At 44.3% G+C, this 26,634-nt stretch overlaps 1 gene segment (V, D, J or C); it reads right to left on the reverse strand.

Annotated features, from left to right (window-relative positions):
• The window catches only part of LOC114103255 (immunoglobulin kappa variable 2D-29-like), a 47,891-nt gene extending 24,260 nt beyond the window's left edge, over positions 1-23,631 (reverse strand). Inside the window, 2 exon segments of the V gene segment in view lie at positions 22,874-23,183; positions 23,561-23,631. Of these exon segments, the coding sequence occupies positions 22,874-23,183; positions 23,561-23,609 (359 nt within the window).
• Positions 23,632-26,634: the final 3,003 nt, after the last annotated feature.

Raw genomic sequence — 26,634 nt, forward strand, 5'->3', positions numbered from 1 at the left:
TAAGGCATGGAGGACTTAGAACCAAGATTCAAAAAACTGAGGATTGACCCAGAGATACCAGATCTGGCTGCCTCCAACAGGAGGAACTCTCTAAGGAGGATAGGAAGGAAGAAGGCCCAGAGAGACGCAATGATGAAGCTACCCTCATGGGAGGAGCTGAAGAATCTGATGATGCAGGCTGAACAAATGATTCAACAACAAGGAAAAGTTAAATCTCTAAGGATGATGCTTGCTGCAAAATTTACTCTATTGAGCTGTAAGGTAAATGGGAATCAGGGAGAAACCTATTGGACATATTTCCCAGATCCCCCTCTAGTACACCCAGCAGTGTGGACTGGAGAATCCATCTCAGTATTTATTAATGACTATGTATTTACTAATCCCAGTATTTACTAATGACTCACTTATGTATGGGAGGATTTACAGACACCTCTATTACTCCCATCCGTGTGACTGATTTAATTATTCTGGCTATAGTGCCCAACCACGTTTGTGTTGGTCCCATGATAAACATGCTGGCTGTCTAAAAATGTCCTTTGGGGAAAAGGCAGCAGTTGGGGGACCAACTAATCATACTGTTCTTGGAGACTCAAAGCCTTATATCAGATCAGTTATTAAGACAGGACTTTCTCATAACAAATCAGTCATCTCAAATACCTCATTGTCTTAACCATTCTGTGATAGAAATTTGTACCTTTTCTAAGTAGATGGATTGTATAAATACTTTTCGAGAACAGCATAAGGTATCTAGAAATAGTGGGTACATTTTGGATTGGTCTTCTAACAATTGCTCAAGGGTACTGCCATGACTCCTGGAGGATTTGTTTGTATCATCCTGATCTTCAGTGAAGGTGGCATTCAGAAAAATGTTTGGCACTTAATTGCTGCCTCAGAATTCTTACATTTTACTGACAAACCTTTACCGGACTTTGTAGGCAAAAACTGTAAGGAGGGTTCCTGTTATGGCCTATGGGCCTGTGTTTAATCTCCTGACATTTTAACTACTGGAAATGTGAAATTAAAATAAAGGATGATAGATATCTTGTAACATGTAATAAATGTAATTTAACAAACTGTATCACCAGATATAATAGAGGGAAAGGAACACTGACACTCATCAGCCCTTTTTTTCTTATTGCCAGCTAATATTTTAGAGCTGTGGTTTGCTGATGCTGGTTTTCAAGTCTTATAACAAATACATGCCCAGCTAGTGAGACCTAAATGTGCCCTTGGGCTCTGTAATAGTGGGAGTTGTTGCTTTAGTTTCCTTTATGGCTTCAAGGGTCACAGCTTCAGTGGCCCTATCTCAAAATATTCAACATGCAGATTTTCTTAATAATTTGGCTCAGAAAACTTCCAAGGCTCTTCATAATCAAATAAATACTGATGAAAGGATTGAGGCTAAGCTAAATGCCTCAGAGGCTACTGTCATAAGTATTGGTAATGAACTTTCAGCTTTGAAATTCAAGGAAAGACTTAAATGTCATGCTAGCTATAAGTATGTGTGTGTTACTGCTGCCAAATACAATGCTTCCCAATGGGATTGGGAGGAGGTTAAAAACCATTTGGTGAGTATTTGGCAAAATAATAATAACAGCTTGGATCTTTTGGAACTCCATCATCATATTCAAGATATACAAAAAAGTAAGATTGATTTTTCAGATCCTACTTCTTTAGCTGATTAAATACTTAAATAATTGAATGGCTTTAACCTTGGAAATATTCTTAAACTCTCTGCAGGGTATATCCTTATATTTTTCTCTTTGCTACTAATTCTCTATTGTATTGTATGTAGGATATCATGTCTTCAGAACAAGAATTTGGGGACTTGAAATAATGACCCATCACCTGCTTTTTCAAAGAAAAACGGGGGAATATGTGGGAAGTTGCTCTGAATGACCACATGCCTCCCAGTCCTGAAGCACGAGGCTCTGACCAATCATTACATTTCATGGTGACTTGGGTGTTGTCCCAGCTCAGATAGAGAGGCAGGTCTTCAGGTGTAGGTGTTACCCATGAGGGTCAAGTTACACTCACGTGTCCCTGGTAACCCTGCCCCTTCTGGCCTTTTTTGGATAGAACTTTCTAAAACAAGAGTCACCCCAATAAAAGCTCACTTCTGAACTTGCTCCCTCTCTCTCCCCAGCCTCTCATGACTTTCTCTTGCTCTCTCTCTTGGGGAGCCTGAGGCTGAGAGTGGAGGAGCCGTCCTGAAGCTTGTGTAAAGGCAAATTGTGTCTGTGTTTTATTTGGTGCCCCTGCAGATTCACACGATTGATCTTACATTCAGCTGCCCACGGAGGTCGGAGGATGCAGAGAATATTTGGAAAAATCCCAAACCTTGGCAACAGAATTCCTGCTTCCCTGTAGGTAGGGCAACTGGGCTCTTCTGCAGGGATTCTCTTGTGCATTCCTGGAGAAACCCTGCTGTCCTAGAGGGAACTCTGCTCCTTTCTCCTTTGTCTTCTTTCCACTTTTCCTGTCTGGAAGCAGGTGGAGGAGGCATCTTATCACAACTGGGATGGAAGTCACAAACAGGGGTGGAAGAGAGGAGGGAGAAGGAGCCAGGTCCAGGGCAGCTGCTCCAGCTCTGGACCACCCACCTTATTCCACGTTATGTGAGAAGAAAGCTCCCCCTTGCCCGATGAAGCTTCGTTCATTAGATCTGAGCTTTATGCAGCTGCATGAATGACTAGAGATACAACGGCCTAACATTTTCGCTCAGAGTTTCATATTGAGGTTTTTAAACAGGGTTGGTTATGACTCCTTTCTCCATTTTTGGTCTTTTTTATTTTACTTTTTAGGTACCAGGAATTGGACCCAGGGGCACTTAACCACTGAGCCATATCCCCAGCCCTTTTAGTATTTTAGAGACAAGGTCTCACAGAGTTGCTTTAGGTCTTCCTAAGTTGCCATTGGCTTTATAGGTGTGCACCACTGTACCTGGCCATTTTTGATGTTTAATTTGGCTTCAGTGATCCTAATCCTATGACATGGTTTGTTTCTGAATAATGGTAGTGTACTCTCTTTCACTATTTCCTGGTAATTTTTTAAAAAATATATACTTGTTTTGGTAAAACTTAACCACATGTTTATTTGAACCCAGCCCTTGATTTAAGCAAACTTACTATGAAAACATCCTTTGGAGACATCAAGGAAGTTGTAATAAAAAATTGGATTTTATTAGCTATTAGGGGATTACTCTTAAATCTGTTTTGTGTCATAATGGCATGGTGGTTATTTTAAATGGTCCTCTAACTTAGTAATTTATTAATAATTGGCTTAAAATATCTTGTGTGTGTTGCAGGGAGAGGTTTCAGAGGGTAGCAGGAGAGGTAGGTGAAACAAATTGAGAAATGTTGATTTGTGAAACTTGGATTTAATTTTAATATTTTTGGATGTTTATATGTTGAACATAGTCCTGTAAACACTAATAATTAGAAAAATTAAAAAGAAAGCATCTTAGAGGGAAATGGGGGGACAGGAATGGGAAAGACAGAAGGGTAAATCAGACATCACTTTCTTTTTTTTTATTTTTAATTTTTTATTGTGGGTTGTTCAAAACATTACAAATTTCTTGACATATCATATTCCACACTTTGATTCAAGTGGGTTATGAACTCCCACCTTCACCCCATACACAGATTGCAGAATCACATCAGTTACACATCCATTGATTTACATATTGCCATACTAGTGTCTGTTGTGCTCCGCTGCCTTTCCCATCCTCCCCCCTCCCCCCTCCCCACCTCTCCCCTCCCCTCCCCTCCTCTCTCTCTACCTCCTCCACTGTATAACCCTGAGGGTCTCCTTCCATTACCATGCAATTTCCCTTCTCTCTCCCTTTCCCTCCCACCTCTCATCCCTGTTAAATGTTAATCTTCTTCTCCTGCTCTTCATCCCTACTCTGATCTTAGTTACTCTCCTTATATCAAAGAAGATATTTGGCATTTGTCTTTTAGGGATTGGCTAGCTTCACTTAGCATAATCTGCTCTAATGCCATCCATTTCCCTGTAAATTCTATGATTTTGTCATTTTTTAATGCAGAGTAATACTCCATTGTGTATAAATGCCACATTTTTTTTATCCATTCGTCTATTGAAGGGCATCTAGGTTGGTTCCACAGTTTTGCTATTGTGAACTGTGCTGCTATGAACATCGATGTAGCAGTGTCCCTGTAGCATGCTCTTTTTAGGTCTTTAGGGAATAGACCGAGAAGGGGAATAGCTGGGTCAAATGGTGGCTCCATTCCCAGCTTTCCAAGAAATCTCCATACTGCTTTCCAAATTGGCTGCACCAATCTGCAGTCCCACCAGCAATGTACAAGTGTACCCTTTTCCCCACATCCTCGCCAGCACTTGTTGTTGTTTGACTTCATAATGGCTGCCAATCTTACTGGAGTGAGATGGTATCTTAGGGTGGTTTTGATTTGCATTTCTCTGACAGCTAGAGATGTTGAGCATTTTTTCATGTACTTGTTGATTGACTGTATGTCCTCCTCTGAGAAGTGTCTGTTCAGGTCCTTGGCCCATTTGTTGATTGGGTTGTTTGTTCTCTTATTGTCTAATTTTTTGAGTTCTTTGTATACTCTGGATATTAGGACTCTATCTGAAGTGTGAGGAGTAAAGATTTGTTCCCAGGGTGTAGGCTCCCTATTTACCTCTCTTATTGTTTCTTTTGCTGAGAAAAAACTTTTTAGTTTGAGTAAGTCCCATTTGTTGATTCTAGTTATTAACTCTTGTGCTATGGGTGTCCTATTGAGGAATTTGGAGCCCGACCCCACCGACTGTAGATCGTAGCCAACTTTTTCTTCTATCAGACAGTGCGTCTCTGATTTGCTATCAAGCTCCTTGATCCATTTTGAATTCACTTTTGTGCATGGCGAGAGAAAGGGATTCAGTTTCATTTTGTTGCATATGGATTTCCAGTTTTCCCAGCACCATTTGTTGAAGATGCTATCCTTCCTCCATTGCATGCTTTTAGCCCCTTTATCAAATATAAGATAGTTGTAGTTTTGTGGATTGGTTTCTGTATCCTCTATTCTGTATCATTGGTCCACCCGCCTGTTTTGGTACCAGTACCATGCTGTTTTTGTTACTATTGCTCTGTAGTATAGTTTGAAGTCTGGTATCGCTATACCGCCTGATTCACACTTCCTGCTTAGCACTGTTTTTGCTATTCTGGGTCTTTTATTTTTCCATATGAATTTCATGATTGCTTTCTCTATTTCTACAAGAAATGCCGTTGGAATTTTGATTGGCATTGCATTAAACCTCTAGAGCACTTTTGGTAATATTGCCATTTTGATGATGTTAGTTCTGCCTATCCATGAACAGGGTATATTTTTCCATCTTCTAAGATCTTCTTCTATTTCTCTCTTTAGGGTTCTGTAGTTTTCATTGTATAAGTCTTTCACCTCTTTTGTTAGGTTGATTCCCAAGTATTTTATTTTTTTTGAAGATATTTTGAATGGAGTGGTTGTCCTCATTTCCATTTCAGAGGATTTGTCGCTGATATACAGGAATGCCTTTGATTTATGCGTGTTGATTTTATATCCTGCCACTTTGCTGAATTCATTTATTATCTCTAATAGTTTCTTTGTAGACCCTTTTGGGTCTGCTAGGTATAGAATCATGTCATCTGCAAATAGTGATAATTTAAGTTCTTCTTTTCCTATTTTGATGCCTTTAATTTCTTTCGTCTGTCTAATTGCTCTGGCCAGTGTTTGAGAACTATGTTGAACAGAAGTGGTGAGAGAGGGCATCCCTGTCTTGTTCCAGATTTTAGAGGGAATGCCTTCAGTTTTTCTCCATTCAGAATGATGCTAGCCTGAGGCTTAGCATAGATTGCTTTTACAATATTGAGGTATATTCCTGTTATCCCTAGTTTTTCTAGAGTTTTGAACATAAAGGGATACTGTACTTTGTCGAATGCTTTTTCCGCATCTATCGAGATGATCATGTGGTTCTTATTTTTAAGTCTATTGATGTGGTGAATAACATTTATTGATTTCTGTATATTGAACCAGCCTTGCATTCCAGGGATGAATCCTACTTGATCATGGTGTACAATTTTTTGATATGTTTTTGTATCCGATTCGCAAGAATTTTATTGAGGATTTTTGCATCTAGGTTCATTAGAGATATTGGTCTGTAGTTTTCTTTCTTTGAAGTGTCTTTGTCTGGTTTAGGTATCAGGGTGATGTTGGCCTCATAGAATGAATTTGGAAGTTCTCCCTCCTTTTCTATTTCCTGAAGTAGCTTGAAAAGTATTGGTATTAATTCTTCTTTAAAGGTTTTGTAAAATTCTGCTGTATACCCATCCGGTCCTGGGCTTTTCTTAGTTGGTAGTCTTTTTATGGTTTCTTCTATTTCTTCAATTGATATTGGTCTGTTTAGTTTTTCTATATCCTCCTGACTCAATCTGGGCAGATCATATGACTTAAGAAATTTATCTATGCCTTCACTATCTTCTAATTTATTGGAGTATAAGGATTCAAAATAGTTTTTGATTATCTTCTGTATTTCTGAAGTGTCTGTTGTGATATTGCCTTTTTCATCCCGTATGCTAGTAATTTGAGTTCTCTCTCTTCTTCTCTTCGCTAGCATCGCTAAGGGTCTGTCGATTTTGTTTATTTTTTCAAAGAACCAACTTTTAGTTTTGTCAATTTTTTCAATTGTTTCTTTTGTTTCAATTTCATTAATTTCTTGCCTTCTACTTCTTTTGCTGTTGTTTTGCTCTTCTTTTTCAAGGATTTTGAGATCAAGTATGAGATCATTTATTTGTTGGTTTTTTCTTTTTTTAAGGAATGAACTCCAAGCAATGAATTTTCCTCTTAGAACTGCTTTCAATGTGTCCCATAGATTCCGATATGTTGTGTCTGTGTTTTCATTTATCTCTAAGAATTTTTTAATTTCCTCCTTGATGTCTTCTATAACCCATTGATCATTCAGTAACCTATTGTTCATTCTCCAAGTGATGTATGCTTTTTCCTTCCTTCTTTTATCGTTGATTTTCAGTTTCATTCCATTATGATCAGATAAGATGCATGGTATTATCTCTACTCCTTTATATTGTCTAAGAGTTGCCCTGTGACATAATATATGATCTATTTTTGAGAAGGATCCATGTGCTGCTGAGAAAAAAGTGTAACTGCTTGATGTTGGGTGGTATACTCTATATATGTCAATTAGGTCTAGGTTATTAATAGTGTTATTGAGTTCTATAGTTTCCTTATTCAACTTTTGTTTGGAAGATCTGTCCAGTGGCGAGAGAGGTGTGTTGAAGTCTCCCATGATTATGGTATGGTGGTCTATTAGACTCTTGAACTTGAGAAGAGTTTGTTTGATGAACATAGCTGCACCATTGTTTGGGGCATAAATATTTATGATTGTTATGTCTTGTTGGTGTATGGTTCCCTTAAGCAGTATGTAGTGTCCCTCTTTATCCCTTTTGATTAACTTTGGCTTGAAATCTATTTTATTTGATATGAGTATGGACACTCCTGCTTGTTTCCGAAGTCCATATGAGTGATATGATTTTTCCCAACCTTTCACCTTCAGTCTATGTATGTCTTTTCCTATGAAATGCATCTCCTGTAGGCAGCATATTGTTGGGTCTTGTTTTGTGATCCATTCTACTAGCCGGTGTCTCTTAATTGGTGAGTTTAAGCCATTAACATTTAGGGTTATTATTGAGATATGGGTTGTTCTTCCAGCCATATTTGTTTATTTATATTACTAAACATGGTTTGTTTTCCACTTTGATTATTTTCCCCCCTTTACTGTCCTACCTCCCACTGTTGGTTTTCATTGTTATTTTCCATTTCCTCTTCCTGTAATGCTTTGGCGAGGATGTTTTGAAGAGATGGTTTTCTAGCTGTGAATTCTTTAAACTTTTGTTTATCGTGGAAGGTTTTAATTTCATCTTCCATCCTGAAGCTTAATTTCGCTGGATACACAATTCTTGGTTGGAACCCATTTTCTTTCAGTGTTTGAAATATGTTATTCCAGGATCTTCTAGCTTTCAGAGTCTGTGTTGAAAGATCAGCTGTTATCCTGATTGGCTTACCCCTAAATGTAATCTGCTTCCTTTCTCTTGTAGCTTTTAAAATTCTCTCATTATTCTGTTTGTTGGGCATCTTCATTATAATGTGTCTAGGTGTGGATCTCTTATGATTTTGCACATTCGGCGTCCTGTAGGCTTCTAGGATTTGGGATTCTGTCTCATTCTTCAAGTCTGGGAAGTTTTCTCATATTATTTCATTGAATAGACTGCTCATTCCTTTGGTTTGGAGCTCTGTACCTTCCTGTATCCCAATGACTCTTAAGTTTGGTCTCTTAATGTTATCCCATATTTCTTGGATGTTCTGCTCATGGTTTCTTAACAGTCTTGCTGAGCTGTCTATGTTATTTTCCAGTTGAAATACTTTGTTTTCATTGTCTGATGTTCTATCTTCTAAGTGTTCTACTCTGCTGGTAGTATTCTCCATTGAGTTTTTAAGTTGGTTTATTGCTTCCTGCGTTTCTAGGATTTCTGTTTGTTTGTTTTTTATAACCTCTATCTCCCTGTATAGTTGATCCTTTGCTTCCTGGATTTGTTTGCATTATTCATTGTTGAAGTGATCTTTCATTGTCTGATTTTGCTGTTTAATGTCTTTCTTGATACTCCAGATCATCTGAAGCATGTATATCCTGAATTCTTTATCTGACATTCCATCTGCTGCAGCTGTTACCTCTTCTAAAGTTGCGTTGACCTGCATTGCTTGTGGTCCTTTCTTTCCTTGTCTTTTCATACTGCTTGCGTATCTTTCCTGCATGCGCGGGCGGCGGCTCTGCTCTCTCCTTATTCCAATTGGGGTGTTGTGGCTACCACGCCGGCCGGTCACTGGGCCTGTTCTGGGCGCTGGCGGCGGCTCTGTTCTGCCCCCACTCCAATTGGGGTGACGAGTGTACCACTCCGGCAGGCCACCGGGCCTGATCCGCCGGTCGGTTGCAGGTTTGCCTACCCTGCAGGCGCGGGCGGCAGCTCTACTCTGCCCCTACTCCAAATGGGGTGATGTGTCTGTCGTACCGGCAGGCCACTGGGCCTGTCCCACTGGTCGATCACATATCTGCCCACCTTTCGGGCACGGGTGGAGGCTCTGCTCTGCCCCTACTCCAATTGGGGTGTCGTGACTACCCCGCCTGCAGGACGCTGGGCCTGTTCCTGGCACGGGCGGCGACTCTGCTCTGCCCCTACTCCAATTAGGGTGGTGTGTGTACCATGCCGGCAGGCTCCTGGGCCTGATCCGCCGGTCTGTTGCAGGTCTGCCTACCTTGGAGGCGCGGGCGGCGGATCTGCCCTGACCCTCCTACCATGCCTGCGGACCCCTGGGCCTGATCTGCAGGTTGGTCACAGGTCTGCTCACCCTGCGGGCATGGGTGGCGGTTCCGCTCCGCCCCCACTCCAATTGGGGTCACGTGACCACCACACCGGCAGGGCCTGATCCGGGCATGGGAGAAGGATCTGCTCTGCCCCTACTCCAGTTGGGGTGACGTGTGTACCACACTGGCAGGCCACTGGGCCTGACCCGCCAGGCTGTCACAGGTCTGTTTACCTTGCAAGTGCGAACGGCGGCTCTGCCCTGCCCCTCCTACCACGCCCATGAACCACTGGGTCGCGGGTCTGCCCACCTTGTGGGTGCGGGTGGCGGCTCCGCTCCACCCCCTCTCCAATTGGGGTCACGCGGTCACCACTCTGGTGAGCCGCTGGGCCTGCTCTGGGCGCTGGCGGTGGCCCGGCTCCTCCCCTTTGGCTCGACGACAAATTGAGGAGACTCCGGTGTCTGTGCCTCACCCCCCCCTACCAGGAGACCAACTGTTTATGTCGCCGCTGGTATTGATGAAGTTCTCTCCTCCGCCGCTTTCTGATGACATCAGATCTCTGCCATGTTGGTATCCTATGCGAATGGCAGCATTTCGTTCCCTTTGCCAGGCAACCAAAGCAATGGGTGAGTCCTGACCGGCCCTCAGCAGGACCCGGACCGAGAAGCAGTTTCCGCGGGCTCCTAGCCCCGGGCAAGGGAAGTTCTGGGAGCCGGAACTCGGCCGCTCCGTGCTCGGTGTAAGCTCCTATAAGAGTAGGCTCCAAGAAGCAGTCCCCGCGGGCTCAGTTCCGGGAGCCGGAATTCGGCCGCTTAGTGCTTGGTGTATGCTCTGATAGGAGCAGGGTCCAAGAAGCAGCCTCCGCAGGCTCCGCAGCCCTGGGCCAGGGCGGTTCCGGGATGGTTCCGGGAGCCGGAACTCGGCCGCCCCGCGCTCGGTGTTCGCTCCGATAAGATCAGGTTTTAAGAAGCACCCAGGCACTGAACCCTAGCAATCTGTCTGCAAGCAGCAGGCGAATTGCAGCCTGAAATTACCTGTTCTATGGCTGAATGAGCTGCGGTCAGTCGAAAACAGGGATGGTGACGTCAGCTTTCCAACATGGTGGCTGCTGGCCTCCTCTGTGGTCTGACCGGTGTGGAGAACCGAGATGGACCGCTTCCTTCCCCCGTCTCAAACCCAGAATTCAGCCCTGAGTACGGTGCTTGCACGGCTGGCAGAAACTGCAGCGCTATATCCCTGTGTCGCTATCTCCTCGTTTCCCAGCGCGCGCTGCAGACTCTAGCCGCAGGGCAATTTGCTGAATAAGCAGTGTTACCCTCCGTGTGACAAACCTCTCGCGTTTGAGTCCCCGTAGCCGATCCTCGTGCGATGGAAATCCTTCCTCCAGGTTCCGGAGCACCCCACTATTGCTGGAAATTCCTAACAAGATATCCTTTAGCCGTCCTGACTTGTCATACTCCCACACAGTGAAGCAGCACACGGGGGCAATGCACTCCCCTCGCCGCCATCTTCCTTCTTCAGACATCACTTTCTTAAGTTCATATATGAATAGACGACCAGTGAAACTCTACATCACGTACAACCACAAGAAGGGGAAGTTATACTCCATGTATGTATGATGGGTAAAAATACGTTCTACTGTCATGTATAACTAAAAAGGGAGGAAAAAAAAAAGAAACCATCTTATATTGCATCCAAATGCCTCATCTACGCTCTGGGAAGACAGGGTGCAGTGACAAACTGTCGGCAGATGGCGGTGTTACACAAGCCATGAGCCTACACAGGCCTACAGGCTAATCTAGGAAGAGCCAAGAAAAGGTCTATGGGCTGAGGGTACTGCTCAGTTGGTAGGGTGCTTTCCTTGCATGCATGAGGCCCTGGGTTCAATCTTTAACACCACAGGGGCAAAAAGGAAGAGGTATGCAGTTATCTTAAAAGTTTAAATTTTTAAGTGATTTTTAAAAAGTCACCTAGAGAATTTAGGCAGAAAAATAAAACAAACACTCCTCAAACCTACAAACTTATTACAACTGTAAAAGCATTTGGTATAATTGCATTTATACTTGTTAATAAAAATATATATACATGTATCTACCTAATTGTATTTTTAACTAATTATTTTTAGGCATGTATATATTTTCTGCAGAATATTATTGATTTATGAATGGAAATGATTTGGGGGTTTGCTTTAAAAGTTGTACCATAGAGCTGAGGATGTGGCTCAAGTGGTAGCGCGCTCACCTGGCATTCGTGCGGCCTGGGTTCGATCCTCAGCACCACATACAAACAAAGATGTTGTGTCTGCCGAAAACTAAAAAAATAAATAAATTCTCTCTCTCTCTCTCTCTCTCTCTCTCTCTCTCTCTCTCAAAAAAAAGTTGTACCATAAACTTTCCCCTATATTCCTGCAGTTCTCTTCCCCCTTTTAATTGGCAATGTTCATTCTATAGAAGGAAGTGATTTTCTTCTATATAAGAGATTTTCTGACAATAAAAATAGGCAACAGTTCATAGATGACAAAATATTTCACCTAATAATAATGTCATGTTTTAACTTATGTTGTCTAAAATAGCTTTATGGTGTGGCTCTGGAATTTGACATATGGACAATGGGACAGACTTTGCTACTGGGCCTGCAGCCATAGAATTCTTTCTTGAGTGATAGTGGACAAAACGCTTATTCTTTGTGATTCCCAGTTTGGGTATTCTTTGGAAAACCTGTAATATGAGCAGCCTTGTAAACTAATGAAGTCTAAAGTTAGGCAATCAGTGTACAGAGACTTTCTCAGCAGATGACTTGGAAATTTTTGCTTATATTACTATTTTCACAGTCTTCACTCAGTACCCAGGGCTCTGGGGTTCCACACTTCCAGATGCTCATTTCTTATGCAAAATGGTGTGGAATTCACATGAACCCTATGCATGTTCTCCTGTACATCCCAAACCACCTCTTCTCTCCTCATAACACCTCATGGAATGTCAGTGCCTTGTGAGGGGTGAGGCTGGAAGGTCTTGGGAATGGTGACAAGGAAGAATTGTGTTCGTGTTCAGGACAGAGGCAAATGTTTTGACTATTTTTTATCTGAAGATGATTGCATCTGCATATGAGGAACAATCAGAGGCAGAGGGCCCACTGACCTGTTCCTCTTTCCCCCGAAGTATTTGAGTTTAATTAAAAATTTATAATGAAATTGAAAAAATACAAGTGAAAAGAGACAAATTGAGATTAAACAACAATGCTAATCCTAAAGATCCATACAAGAGAGGAATGGTCCAAAAGGAAAAGGAATAAAGACAACTTGGACTCCATCAAACTTTTGCATTTTTGAAAGATAGTTGAAAACATGAAGAGTCATGCCTGTAATCCCAGTAGCTCAGGAGGCTGAGGCAGGAGGATAGCAGTTCAAGGCCAGCTTCAGCAACTAAGCAAGGCACTAATCAAGGCAATGAGACCCTGTCTCTAAATAAAAAATAAAAAGGGCTGGGTATGTGGCTCAGTGGGTAAGCACCCTGGGTTCAATCCCTGGTACCGAGAAAAAAAGAAAAAGAAAGAAAGAAAATGAAGAGACAAGTCATAAAAATCAACACATCACACTCTGGGAGAAAATACCCATAAAACACAAATACAAGAAAGGAATTGTATACAGAATTCTCACAGTCAATGATAAGCAAAAAAACACCCCAGCACAACCTGGCTGAAAATGTGAATGAGGACTTCGTGGAAGCTACAGAGTGAAGTGACAGCTCTGGGCTTGAACACAGGAACTCTGAGCATCACTGTGGGAAAACACAAGGGCACATTGCTTTGAATACAGGCAGCAGTTCCTTTGGTCCATTTTTAAGTTGATTTTTGTGCAGGGTAAGAGATAAGCGTCTAGCCTCATTCTGCTACATATAGGTTACTGGTCTTCCAAGCACCGTTTGTGAGAAAGGCTGTCTTTCCTTCAGTGCATGTCTTTGAAAGCTTCGTCAAGGATCTGATGACTTTATCTGTCTCTTCTACTCTGTCTTCTGTGTCTGTGTGTCTTCGGTTCTGTTCCATTGGTCCATGTGTCTGTTTTTATGCCTGTACCATTAAAAAGCTTTTTCACATTAAAGAAAACAATTAAGAATTTGAGAGGCAGGTGTGTGGGGCACGCCTGTAATCTCTGCAGATCGGCAAGGGATCACCGTTCAAAGACAGCCTCAGGAATAGTGAGGCACTGAGCAACTCAGTGAGACCCTGTCTTTGGAAAGCTACAGGGTCAGGAAACAAAGGAGTGGTTGCCAGTGGTCAGAGTGGAGGCACTGTTGACTTCAAAGGGCCCCAAGAAGCTTCCTAGGGAGCTGGTTCTCTCCTGTATCTGGACTCTGGCTGTGGATACTTATTTGGCAAAACTCATAGAAATATTTACTAAAAATCATGATCCTTTCAGAATATAACTTGTACTTCAGTAAACCTTATTTAAATTTTTAAAAAGCTTTGGAATGCAATATAGAATCTTCATCTGAGCTTCTTAGAAGTAAAATAACAACAACAACAACAAAATATTGTGTTAGTTACATACCTATCCCTAGGGGGAAAATTCCAGTTCCCCAGTGAAGGTGTTTCAGGATACAAAAGTTGAATAACCTCTCTCCTGGGCATTGTAGAGCAGCTGGTAGGTGTGAGTTGGGTAACATTATAAATGGCAACTTCAGAGCAGATATAAGAACACAGTTTATGTGACCCTTCCGGGACAAATGCAGAGTGTGCCCAGAGAGTATCAGGTAGAGAGGCAGGTGTGCAGCCTGGGAATGTGATGGACAAGCTGTACCATGGCCTCTCAGGCTGGCCTCCCAGGCATCAGCCTTGGAAATTCGCCTATGGATTCCCACCTGAGACCTGCAGGCTCATAGCTCCTTGGTGCTATTTCAGATCCCAGTGGTTTCATCCTGACGCCACATGCTGATGTCTTTGTGGACACCGTCACCTAGTCTTCCTTGAGGCAGGCTGGTGACCTCCTCTAGCCCCCAGGTTTCTTCCCAGCTGGAGGAGGTATCCCGTGGTCGATGGTCTAATCCTCCCAGAGAGAATTAGAATCTTGACTGTGCATCTTAAGAACTGTGTGTGACCACCCCCCCCAAAAAAAATTAAATTTTTTTAAAAAACAAAACAAAAAAATAATTGTTTGTGACATTAGGTAACTTTCCCTATGCCTCAATTTCTCATCTGAATTATGAGATGCCTGAGGAATAACTAAAGTGGCATATGTGAATTATGTAGCAGGGCATGTAACACGTTCTTAGCAAGCACTAATTTTTGTTGGTTAAATCCAGTTTCATGGGAAGCAAACTGACAGTGGTTGATGAGCAATGGGTTTTCCCATGTTATTGTTCACAGAGTAACCTGAGTCATCTTAAAAAACACAGAAAAAACAACAAAATTAGCCAGGCTTGGTTGTGCATGCCTATAATCCCAGCTGCTCAGGAGGCTGAGATGGAAGGATCACAGGTTCAAGACCAGGCAGGTAACCAAGTGAGATCTTGTCTCAAAATATCAATCAATCAATAAGTTAGTAAGAAAGGGCTGGGAATGTAGCTCAGTGGTAGAGTGCCCCAGGGTTCAATCCCCAGTACTACAAGCAACCAACCAACCACACAACAAAACCCCCAAAGCAAATTTTATCATTCCCCTGTGTAAACTCTTTGACAGTTTCCCATTGTCCTGTTCCTAGGTTTACAACTGGGGTTCCCGCCCTTGGCCTCTGGGTTCAGAATCTGGTGGGGAGTTCTGAAAACCCCTGATGCTTGGATTTGTGCCAGCAGGTGAGACAAGACTGCTGGGTGCAGATGGTTGGAGGTTGTTTTCTTTTTCCTTTTTTTGCAGATCTGGGAATAAAACTCAGACTCCCACATGCTAAGCAGGTCTCACCATAACCTCAGCCTAGAATTGGGATGTTGGTGAGCTCTGCAGGTGGCTGCAGTGATCAGCCATGACCCCTGATGCTGCCTGGTGGTGTTCCTTAGCAGGCTCCTTGTTCCAGGAGCCTTCTTCCTGCTCCTCCCCTCTGACTTTCTAGTGTGCTGAGTCCTTTCTTCTCTCAAGACCTCAGCCTCCTCCTACAGAGCCAGGTGCTACTTCTCCTACCCTCTATATTCCTTGTGGCTCTGGCCCAGCTCAGAGCCCTGGAGCTCTTTCCTGAGGAGTCTAGGTTGTGGGGCTTCAACCACTAGAGTCTCTCCCCTGGGGGAGCCAGAAGCCCTGACCCTTCCATGTGGAGGGCGCTGTTCCCAGGCCAGTCTCCTCCTCAGTGGAGACCTGTTCTCCTGGCATCCTGGTACATGCCACAGATAAGGCGCAGGCCAGGGAGGCATTTGCCTTGAGGGCCATGCTTAAGGAGGTCCTTGATGTGGGTATTTCCATGGAGTATATATTAACACAATATTTAAAAAATTAAAATTTATGCAAAGGCATTGCAATGTGAAAAATTTCAAAATTTAAAAAATAGAGGATCTAGCTTGTGAATAAAGATATGTCAATAGGGACTAGTTTGTGGTATGCAATCCTGTATTTGAAAGTTCCTTTGGTCTGGGAATTTTCCCGTTTCTGTCACCAGGCAAAGTGCAGGGTCATAGGAAGTCCTCAAAAAGAAGTCAGTTGCTCAGGGACTTTCTGGGCGTGTGCAGTGTGTGAGCCTGACAGGAAGAGGGCAGCAGTGAGCGCTGCTGTTTCAACAGCACCTTCAGATCCAACAGCTGTGCAGGAAGCTCCATGACCCCTGTGAAAAGGTGTCTGCCCCATGCCTGGACCATGCTGGTGAGCTGGAGCGTGCAGTGGACACTGGGCATAGGTGGACTCGGGGTGCTGCTGTAGATTTTGGTCTTGGTGATGATGCTGCCATTAGGGGGAGATTTCTTTATGTCTCTTCTCATGTTAGGGTGGGCAAAGCTGTAGCTCACTAGGTGGTGTGAGCTGGGCACCGTGAAGCCACCCGACCTCAGGAAGCATCTCTCTGGAGTGACCTCGTACTTGGAAGTGTCATGGAAGAAGTGTTGTGTTTAAATTCACATACACACACACACACACACACACAGGGTAACAGGCAGAATATGTTATTTGCACCAATAGCAGTGGGGAGAGGAAAGTATTTATCTATTCACTTCCCAGGGAGTGCAGATGAGGAAAGAAGAAGCCCCAAGTTAAAACATCTAGTGAAATAAATTGAGTATTTATAAGAGTTCATTCATGTTGGAACTCCTTTATCCAGCTGTTTGCTGGACTCTGGACTAGAGCAGGAGGATGGACCCAAGATTAGCCCTTGATTCCTGGTTTTGGCTTCAGCTCTGCCTGAACTCAGTGAGTGGCCTGGGCACATGTTTCTTCTCTGGAGTCTTCCCTTCTTCCCAGGAGTGGCAGCTGGTTTCTGGGCTTCCTTCTGAGTGTGAGTGTCTGTGTCATGAGGTGGACAGGTGGCTGAGCTGTCTTCTTGAAGCTTTAAATCATGAGTGTGGAGAGCAGAGGGCACAGGACCCTGTGGACACAGAGGTGGCTCACCCCCAGGTTCCTCCCACTTAATTTCGTGCTAGGATGTTCCACTGCTTGCCCACAAGAGGGCGACATGAACCTGCAAATAAACTCATTATAGTCTCATCCCAGGAAAGGCTGATCTATTTTACAAGCACAAATTTAATTTTATGTTAACTGCTGCGACAGCAACATTACAGGAAATGAACAAGGCACACATGTCTCTCACTATCACTCAGGCCTTCTTGGTTTTAAAGGTAATGTTCAGAACCCAGTCTAGGTGATTTCTTCACTATTTGCTAATGGCTTTGCCTAGGCCTCTGCAGGCCAACCCAGCTGCACACATTTTATAAAGGAGGACTTTGTGATGAGACCTGAGCTTAAAGGCTGGAAGGAGCTATAGGATGGTGTCCCAGACCCTGGTGTACATGTGCCTGTGGCTCTGGGCCTCAGGTGAGGAATTTAAGTGCTGCAATGCCTTCAGAATAACATGTTTTTAGAATTGACAAGCTAATTTTAAGATAGAGTGAGAAATAATGACTATTTCCAATATGGGCCTAGTTATGTGGTGACTCATAACACCCATAGAAAAAGAAATTTAAATGATATTTCAAAGTATATATGATGAAGTGTGAGTGTGTGTGTACATCTCTGTGTGTGTGTTGTGTGTGTACATCTGTGTGGGGGTGAGGGGTGGGGGAGTGGGGTCATGGTCCATTCTTGATTTTCCTAACTGCAGGTGTCTGTGGGGACAAGGTGACGATCCAGTTACCAGGCTCCCTGGCTCAGTCTGCAGGAGACATGGTCACCACCACTGCAAGTGCATCCAGAGTTTCTTATCCAGCAGAGGAAGACTGGGCCTGGCCCCAGCAGAAGCCAGGACAGGCTTCCATTCTGCTCCCCTCCTGGGCATCCACGTGGGCAGCCAGGTCCCATGGAGGTTCAGAAGCAGTGGGTCAGGGGCAGATATCACTGTCATCATGAGCAGGGTCCAGGCTGAGGACACAGCCAGCTCTTACTGTGAGCAGCACTATAGCTTCAGGCTTGAGCACAAACCCCTTGCCCCTGCCAGGGGTCAGGGAGACTTTGCTGCCCCAGCTGCTTTGTCCTTAAGGAGCCCTGAATTCCCTGCCTCCTTCTGCCTGAGTGGTCACATTTTTTGAAAAGTCTGGATTTAAATGATATTACCTACAAAACCACATACAAAAACTAGTTGTATTTTTTTTTTTGAGAGAGAGAGAGAGAGATAATTTTTTAATATTTATTTTTTAGTTTTCGGCAAACACAACATCTTTGTTTGTATGTGGAGCTGAGGATCGAACCCGGGCCGCATGCATGCCAGGCGAGCGCACTACCGCTTGAGCCACATCCCTAGCCCAACTAGTTGTATTTTTGTACATGAATAATACCTATCCAAATATAAGAAATATTTATACTTACAATAGCATTAGAAGGAATGAAATATTAGGATTCAATTTAACCAATTATTTGGAAGTCCTGTACCGTGGAAACTATAAAACTCTAATGAAAGAAATTGAAGAAGTCAGAAATAAATAGAAAAACAATGCTTGTTCAGAGATCAGAAGATTTAACATTGCTAAATTTCTATGCTTCCTATCAGAATATACATATTCAATGTAGTGCATATCAAATCACCAGTGGTATCTTCACAGAAATAGAAAAATACATCTGGAATACATATGGAGCTACAAATGGCTTTAAAAAGTCCAACAAATAGTGATAAAGAGATGGTTGGATACATCACATTTCTTAATTTTAACTAAATTTGCAAATATTTAGTAATCTAAGAGGATTGGTACTGTCATACAAACAGACACATAGACCAATGGATCAGAGAAGAGTCCAGAAGAAAACACTCACATTTACGGTCAACTAATTTTTGATGAGGGCATGAAGAAGACAGATTGGGGAAAGGTTAGTCTTTTCAATAAATGGGAAAAGTTGGGAAAAGTCAATATTCAGATGTAAAAGAGTGAAATTGAATCCTTATCATGCACAAAACAGAAAAAAGACTTAAATGTGAGACCCCCAAATCATAAAATTCTAGAATAAAACACTGGAAAACATCTTCATGACATTGGTTTTTGCAATGGTGTTTTAGATAGTATAGTAAAATCTCACACTGTAAAATCAAATATAAATAAATGTGATTACACCAAAGTAAAAACTTTCTACATAGCAAAGGAAACAACAAGATTGAAAGGTGGCCTACAGATTGGGAGAAGATATTAGAAAAGCACGTATCTGATAAGTGGTTAATGTTCAAAATAAGTAAGGAACTCACATAATTCAACAGCACAAAGACAAATATCTGATTAAAAATGCAGAAAGAACCTGGATATTCAATACTCCAAAGAAAGTTTACGAGTGGCCAATGGGTATGTGAAAATGTCTACAATAATTCTAATCATCAAAGAATGTACGTCAAACCCACGGTGAAATCCCAGCTTCCATCTGTTAGGATGGTGACATGAGAAAGACACATGATGACACATGCTGGCAGGACCGTGTGGGAAGGAGTGTGTGTAGACTTTTGTGGGAATGGAATTGGTGCAGCCACTATGGAAACCAATGTGGAGAACCTTAAGGTAACTAAAAATAGAACTACTTTATGACACAGCAGGCCCTCTGCTGGATCTATGCTCAAAGGTAATGGTGTCACCAACTGAAAAGATAGGTGCACTCCCATGATTCCTGTAAAAGCGTTCACAGTGCCTATGGGGAAACAGCCAAGTCTCCATTAATGGTAACTGGACAAAGGAATAGGCCCTTTCTGCAGGTCAAAGACTGGAGAGGGCATAGTTAGGAGGCCATTGCCAGCACCCAGATGGGCCTGGTGGGTTCCTTGGTGCAGGGTGATTAAAGTGTGGGGAGTAGTGAGGGGTGCATTTTGGAGATGGAGGTGAACAACCTGCTGTGGTTAGGTCAAGGGATGTGAGAGAAGGAGTCTCAAGATGACTCTGAGATCTTGCTTTGAGAAGCCTGAAGGGTGGAGTTGCCATTTGTCCTGAAAGAGAGTGACCTTGGGGAGGAGATGTGGCATGTGGCTTTGGATGTTGGGGCTGGCCACGTGCATTAGACTGGTAGAGTGTTGCCCAGTAGCCCACAGAGTGTTTGAGGCTGGGGTTCAGGGGTGAGGTCTGCCCTGGGGGCTGAGCTCTGATGACCAGTGCAGTGAGGGCTGCACAGAGCAGAGGCCCAGGGCCTGAGTTCTGGGACAGGTGGAGAGGGAGGACCAGGAACGTGATTGGGAAGGGGCAGTGGGAGGGGGAGCAGCAGGAGAGAGTGATGTCCTGAGGCTCAGGAAGAAAGTGCCTGGAGGAGGAGGTGCTCTGAAGTGCTAAGTGACATTGGTGGGTCTAGCAAGATGAGGATTGGTGTGGACACTGGACTGGGCAGTGTGGATGTCTCAGGTGATACTGAGCAGGAGTTTCAGTGGTACCGTGGGGTAGCACCTTGAATGGGGAAGCCTGAAACAGAACTGAGTACAAGTTTTGAGAATGGTGACCAAGGACAGCTTTATGTTGAAGCTCAGAGTTAGGCATGCTGGAGGGCGATGTCAGGAGATGAGTTTTTCTCACTCATAGAGGCTCTTAGCACAGAGTCTTTACTCCTCTGTGTGAGGGTCCATCATTCCTGCTGGATCTGGTTGTGGTTTTGATGCTGCTCAGTCTCTTCATAGAGCTCCTTGGACTTTCAGGACCTCACACTGTTTTCCTGACAGCAGAACATGACCCACTGGGTCAGAGGGGCTCCTGGAAACAGCCTCTGATCCTGTGGTGGTAAAGAGAGGAAATGCTCCCTGGTCCCAAGACTTGGTCTCTGTCCTCTTCTGTGTGCTGGGATTGAGCCCAGGGCTCCCACATGCTGGGCAGTGTGCTCCTCTGAGCTCCACCCCTGGGCTACTCTTTTCCTGATCCTTTTGAAGAAGAGCAACATGCTCTGGCACATTTCAGAATTGACGCTTTCCCTCTCCCCTGCTGAATCATGGAAATGTTTCTGTGATTTGCTTCTGGGCTCCTTGAGTTATAGCTCACGGGAGTTTGGGGCTGTCCCCTGATGGGGTGACCTGGGGTTTGTAACTCTCCCAGTGTCCAGGTTGAGCCTCCAGCCACTTGTCAATTACAGTTCAGGTTTCCTGCCTCTGTCCCTGTTTCTTAGAGGCTCCTGTCATATTGAGTGTTATTCTCTGCATCTGCCCTCTTTCTCCCCAGTCTTGGGCAGTTGCTGGCCCTGGGACCTCGCTTCCCTGATGGGCTCCAGAGGAGGTGTTGAGTTTTCGTTGGCTCAGGCTTTGCTGGAGGTGGCTCCTACCTGCTGGCTGGAATGCTCTGCTCTATCTGGCCAGCATAGGGGTCCATCTTGGTCCATCTAGGCTCAGCACTGGAAGAGATTCCTGGTGCCCTGACCTTCTGCTGTCACCAGGTGTTCCTGTTGTCTCCTGCTTGAGGTCCAAGCCGGTGTCCTTAGCGGGTCTAGGCATGGTGTGAGCTTTGGTCTTTATTGACAGTCAGTCACCTCGTACTCTTACCTGAAGTGCATATTGTATATCTACCATGCAGCTCTGATTCCAGTGATGTTCATATTTCTAAAATTATACTTAAAATTTAAGGAAATGATGGGAAATGCTGGGTCTAAATCTGGCATCTTTTCATTTATTGATTCTATTTGCCCATCTGTCTTATGGTCCATTTCCCTACCTTCTTGATTTTGTTGACTTAATCAATTTCCTAATTATTGTTTTTCCTCATGATACCTTGTTATTTATACAGGCATTTGTACTCTTGCAGGGAATGTTACCTCACATTTCTTTAAAAAATATGGCAAGTGTGTGTTATAGGAGTAGACTAATGGTGGAGCATGCAGAAAAGTGTGACCTGGGTAGTGTAGTGTGGAGCCTGCTTAACACATGGAACAGGAGCTGTGCCCTCAAAAGCAGCCTGGGGTTTTCCCTGGACATGTGCTATGGTCAGGGAGGAGAAAGAAGGTAGGTTACAAAGCAGAGGGGACCTCCCCCATTCCCCTGGGACTCTGCCCAAGATGCTACCTGCTTGTGGTTTCTGTGCCCAGTGGTTTGCAAATGGGCTCCCACTGCATCTCCTGCTGACCTTCCCACCTAGCTCTGCATTTAGGTTAATATCATTTTTTCCTTTGACCAAAAGGCTCTTCTGAGTGACCATCTTTGTTACTTCATTCACAGGCATCTGAGGAGAGCAGAACCCGCTTTTGGAAGCTCATCTGTGCCCTGCTGCTCTGACTGGGATCATGTGAGATGACCTGAGGGGCATCTAGCCAGGACCTTTAGGAGTCATGGAGGCAGTAGAGACCCAGAGTCTGCAGGGCCCTAGGGACAATCTTCCACCCTCTGGGAGATTAATGAGTGACTTTTCCAACTCTGATCCTTCCCAAGATGGACAAAGTCAATCTAGAGGGGACAGGCAGAGTGACTGAGTCTGTATCATCACTGTGTTTCTGCTGGATTCTGGAATAACAAAGGAAAGGCAAGATGGAGTGTCGATAAGCCATTCCTGTGGTTTTCCTTTTATTAATTATTGTAGGCTAAGTCATTTATGTGTTATATGATTAGGACTGAATCCCAATTTCATAAGGAATAGCTTTTAAAAACACAAAGGACCTCTATCATTTTTCTACATGTTCCCATTACCTGTGCCAAGGTCTTGCCCAGTGCCCAGGTCCTCCTCTTCCTGCAGTGTCCATGTTCATCCTGTCTGCTCATTCAGAAAGTCCCTGGACACCTCTGTGCTGACCTCCACATGCCAGGCCAGGCTGCTGCAGCTGACAGGACCACTCATGGGTGTGGTGAGCTGTGGCCCAGGCAGTCCTGGTCCACAGCCCTCAGCTGCACCTGTTCCCTGAGTTCCCAGCACCTTCCTCTCACAGGGCAGAGAATCTGCTGAGCTGCTGCCCAGATCTGTAGCACAGGTGGCAGCTGGGCCACCCAGGCAGGGAGGTTTTTGTTTGGGGTTGCACCACTGTGGGAGGAGCTTGTGTAAGTTGCCAGCAGTAATACACCCCAGCATCCTCAGCCTCCACCCTGCTGATTCTCAGTGTGAAGTCTGTCCCTGACCCACTGCCACTGAACCTGTCTGGGACCCCAGTGCCCCTGTTGGAAACCTGATATATTAGGCCCTGTGGAGCCTGGCCTGGCTTGTGCACAAACCAATACAAGTATGTCTTTCCATCACTGTGTAGGAGGCTCTGACTGGCTCTGCAGGAGATAGAGGCTGACTGTCCAGGGGTGATGGGCTCGGAGAGAGGAGTCTGGGTCAGCACAATATCCCCAGTTGATCCTGAAATAATGACAAAAATGCAGGGTTAAGTCGAAGTAATAAGAGATATATGTATATTTTTCTTTCTTTATTTCAAATAAATTATTTTTAATTTATTCAACAAAAGTATTCAATTTTTAAAAAGGACACAAACTTTCTAAGCTACAGCAGCCTCTCTGGAATTCACCTACATCCTCCTCCTGTTTCTTTATGGCAATATAACAGGGCCCAATCCTTGCCTCTTTTGGGTCTTCTGTGTGCCATTGATCAACCTCACGTGTGTCATCCAGGAGGACAGACCTACACATCTTTCATGTGGATGTATCATAGGAGGGCAGAATGGGAGCCCAGTGCTCCCCTCTGTCCCCCTTCTCCCTCCTCAACCCCTCTGTCCTCACCAGGGATCCAGAGCAGCAGCAGCCCCAGGAGCTGAGCAGGGAGCCTCATTTTGAGAAGCTGAGCTGAGGAGTCCTGTGAGTGAATGGCAGGTTAGAGCTGAGCTTTTATGTCAGCCTTGCAGGAAGGTCCTCCCCAGGCAGCAGCATGCAAATGCCCTGGTGGGTGCTGAGTGGGGAGAGTGAGGGAAGGAGGGGCCTCCTTGGAGCCCAGGGACATTAGATGCTTCTGTATCTGGAGGAAATACAGTAGAGAAATAGCCCTAGGTGCCTGTGGCCTGGGCAGAAGGCCTCATCATGGAAGCCTGGCTCTATGAGGGGTCATGGTGCCCATGGCCTGCCCTCCTAAGACAGCACAGACCCAAGGACATGGAGGTTACATGCACCTCAGACTCTGAGAGGGTATGGCTACCCTGCTGCCTCTCTCCCAGCTTAGGAGAAATATTAGAATTCCCATCTCACAAGTATTGATCTTTGAATTTTCTTACAATGACAGCATGCAGTTGAGGTAGTTCAAGATTTTCTAGGGCCTTCTGTTACCTAAAGAAATACAAAAGTGTCAGGGACAGTGTTAGATGTCATGTTTTCCTGGCCTAGTGCATAAGAACACAGCAGTGAAGAGAAGTTGGTGAGAAAGGAAAATCCTTTTTCAGTTGCAGAGCCAATAGCCCTGCTCAAAGTAAGAGGAGAAGGGACATGTCCACCTGAGGCAGTGGGTGTGAAATTCCCCAGAGCTAGATCTGGAAACTGGTGGACATCCTGTCCTAATGATCTCTATGTGCGGGACCCTCAGGAACATTCATACACTCCCAATGAGAAGAACCCCTTGAGGCCACTGGACAGAGTGGACAAGGAAGGATTCCATGTTTGTTCTTTTTGAATGATAAAGAAATCCTTCTCCATCTGCTCCTCATTTTCAGGGACCCTGGGCAGCAACATCCCAGCCTAAACTTCTAAAGGAGATTCCCTGTGTTAAAACAGGACTGAGTTCAGGCTCTCCATGTCCCTCAGGGTCATGTGTTGATGTGTTGGGCCAAAGGTGTCACTTTGAAGGTAGTCTGGGTCTACTGCTCAGGTACATTAGTATCAGACTTCCTCCTCCTTAGCTGGGAGAGAGTGAGCCTGTGTTCTTTTGGACAAGAAGGCTGAGCTGCTTGCAGAGAGCCCAGGTCATCAGACACATCCTCTCCACAGTGTGGAGGCTTGGTGTTGGGCCCCAAGGATTGAAGGACACTGTCATAGCTTCTCTTGGTACCAATAAACCTCTGTGCTGTCCTCCTGTCCTGAATGTGCAGCTTCCCTGTGAACACTGTGTGGACCAGGTGTGATTGCAGGCTGGCATTCCTGGATTCTTGAGACCTGGGTCTCCATGTGCCTTATCTGAATGAGCACAAGTATGTGAAATGAAAGAAAATGAGTTGGAGCTGATTGGAGGGGGAATGAAGCAAATGTTGAGTTTGACAGGGTCCCAGGGCAGGACAACTTGGTAGGAGGTGGGTGGGGGAGACTTGCTGATCTTTCACAGTCTTTCCCTGAGGAATTGAGGACCTCCTCAAGCCTGGGTTTTGTGTTCACATGTTTCAGTACCAGCAGCCCTAGGTGAAGTATGAATCTGATTACAGGAATGTGTATTAATGTTTTATAACTGATGAATTGATGTTGCCATAGTATTTCTATGAGATAAAAAAATGGAAGATCACATTGACTAAGTGAAAACATTAATAATTATTTGGATGTTAATAATCTTTCTGCTTTAATGCTAAAATCTCATGGTAAATTATATAATTTGCTTGAATATGAAATACCCTCAGGTGTCAATAATATTTAGTTTATTCATGTGTTTTAATTTTTTTTAGTACATGTCCTGGCCCATCATGTCATTTTTATGATTTGTTTTTTCAATATGCTTTCTCAGCTCCAAATCTGACATCTGGGCAGAACTCTTTTACTGTATTATTTCTATTATTTTCACTCCTACTCAAGTTGTCCTTCTGATTTTGGAAGCAGAAATCTCTGACTCTGTGGTCTTGGGCCTTACAGGACCATGTGTGAGGATTCAAGAGGACTTGGGGTGGCCGTGCCTCCTCAGAGGCTCCATGTGTCCACTCAGCAATGGGGCTGCAACTGAGACTGGCTGGTGGCCCTTCCCCTCTCCAACATGAACCTTGGAATAGCAGCATCCCAGGGTGAGGGCAGCCCCACGTCCCAGGGGATCCTGCTTCTCCCTCTCCCTCTCTGGTTACTCAGAGCCTGCTGCAGTCCTGCCAGTCCTGGGAGGATGGTGTCCAGGGTCCTGGTCACACTGACCCTAGCTGAGACCCTGACCCCTGGCTTGAATGGGGCCCTACAGGGCTCTCAGGAGTGGGTTCTGTGTTGTCTTCTGGCTGTGGCTGCAGAGCCAGGTCCTGAGCCCTGGTGTGGGCAGTGCTGTCAGAGCCTCAGGGCCAAGGTGGCCACAGCTCAGGCCTGTCCTTGTCATGGGGGATGGAAACTGGCACCAAGGTTGTCACTTGTCTTTGTCTCCCTGTCTTTTTTTTACCCATTTCCTCCATATTCTTTCCTCCCTCCTTTCATCTCCTCTTTTTTTGTTTTTGTTTTTTTGTTGTTTTTTAAGAATTTTTAATATTATACAATAAATCTTGATGTTTGATATCACTTCTGCAAAACTAAACTCATTTAAATTCATTTCCTACCATTTCTGAACTCTATCTCCCTACTTATCTACCCATCAGTATTTCAGTCTGTGGACATAGCCTACCATTTCTGTAAAAGTCCATGTATTAAAATATGTTTCCTCTTGTTTCTGAAATCAATCTCTCTCTCTCTTTCTCCCTCCCCCCTCCCTTCTCCCTCTCATTGTTTCCTTTTTATTCCCATAATTTAACAAAATTGTAAAACAACAAAGTCCTGAGCCAAAGCTAAGTGTGCACTGCAGGTCAAGGCCTTTGGCTCCTGGTGAGGGTCATTCCATACTCCACATGTTGTCCTGACCTCATCTCTGCTCATTCTCCCACAGGCCATTCTCTAGTTCCTTAGCTCTGTCACTCTAGAAAAAAGGTGATGGCACATTCTTGACC

The sequence above is a fragment of the Marmota flaviventris genome, chromosome 14, assembly GCF_047511675.1.
Source record: "Marmota flaviventris isolate mMarFla1 chromosome 14, mMarFla1.hap1, whole genome shotgun sequence".
NCBI classification, from domain to species: domain Eukaryota; kingdom Metazoa; phylum Chordata; class Mammalia; order Rodentia; family Sciuridae; genus Marmota; species Marmota flaviventris.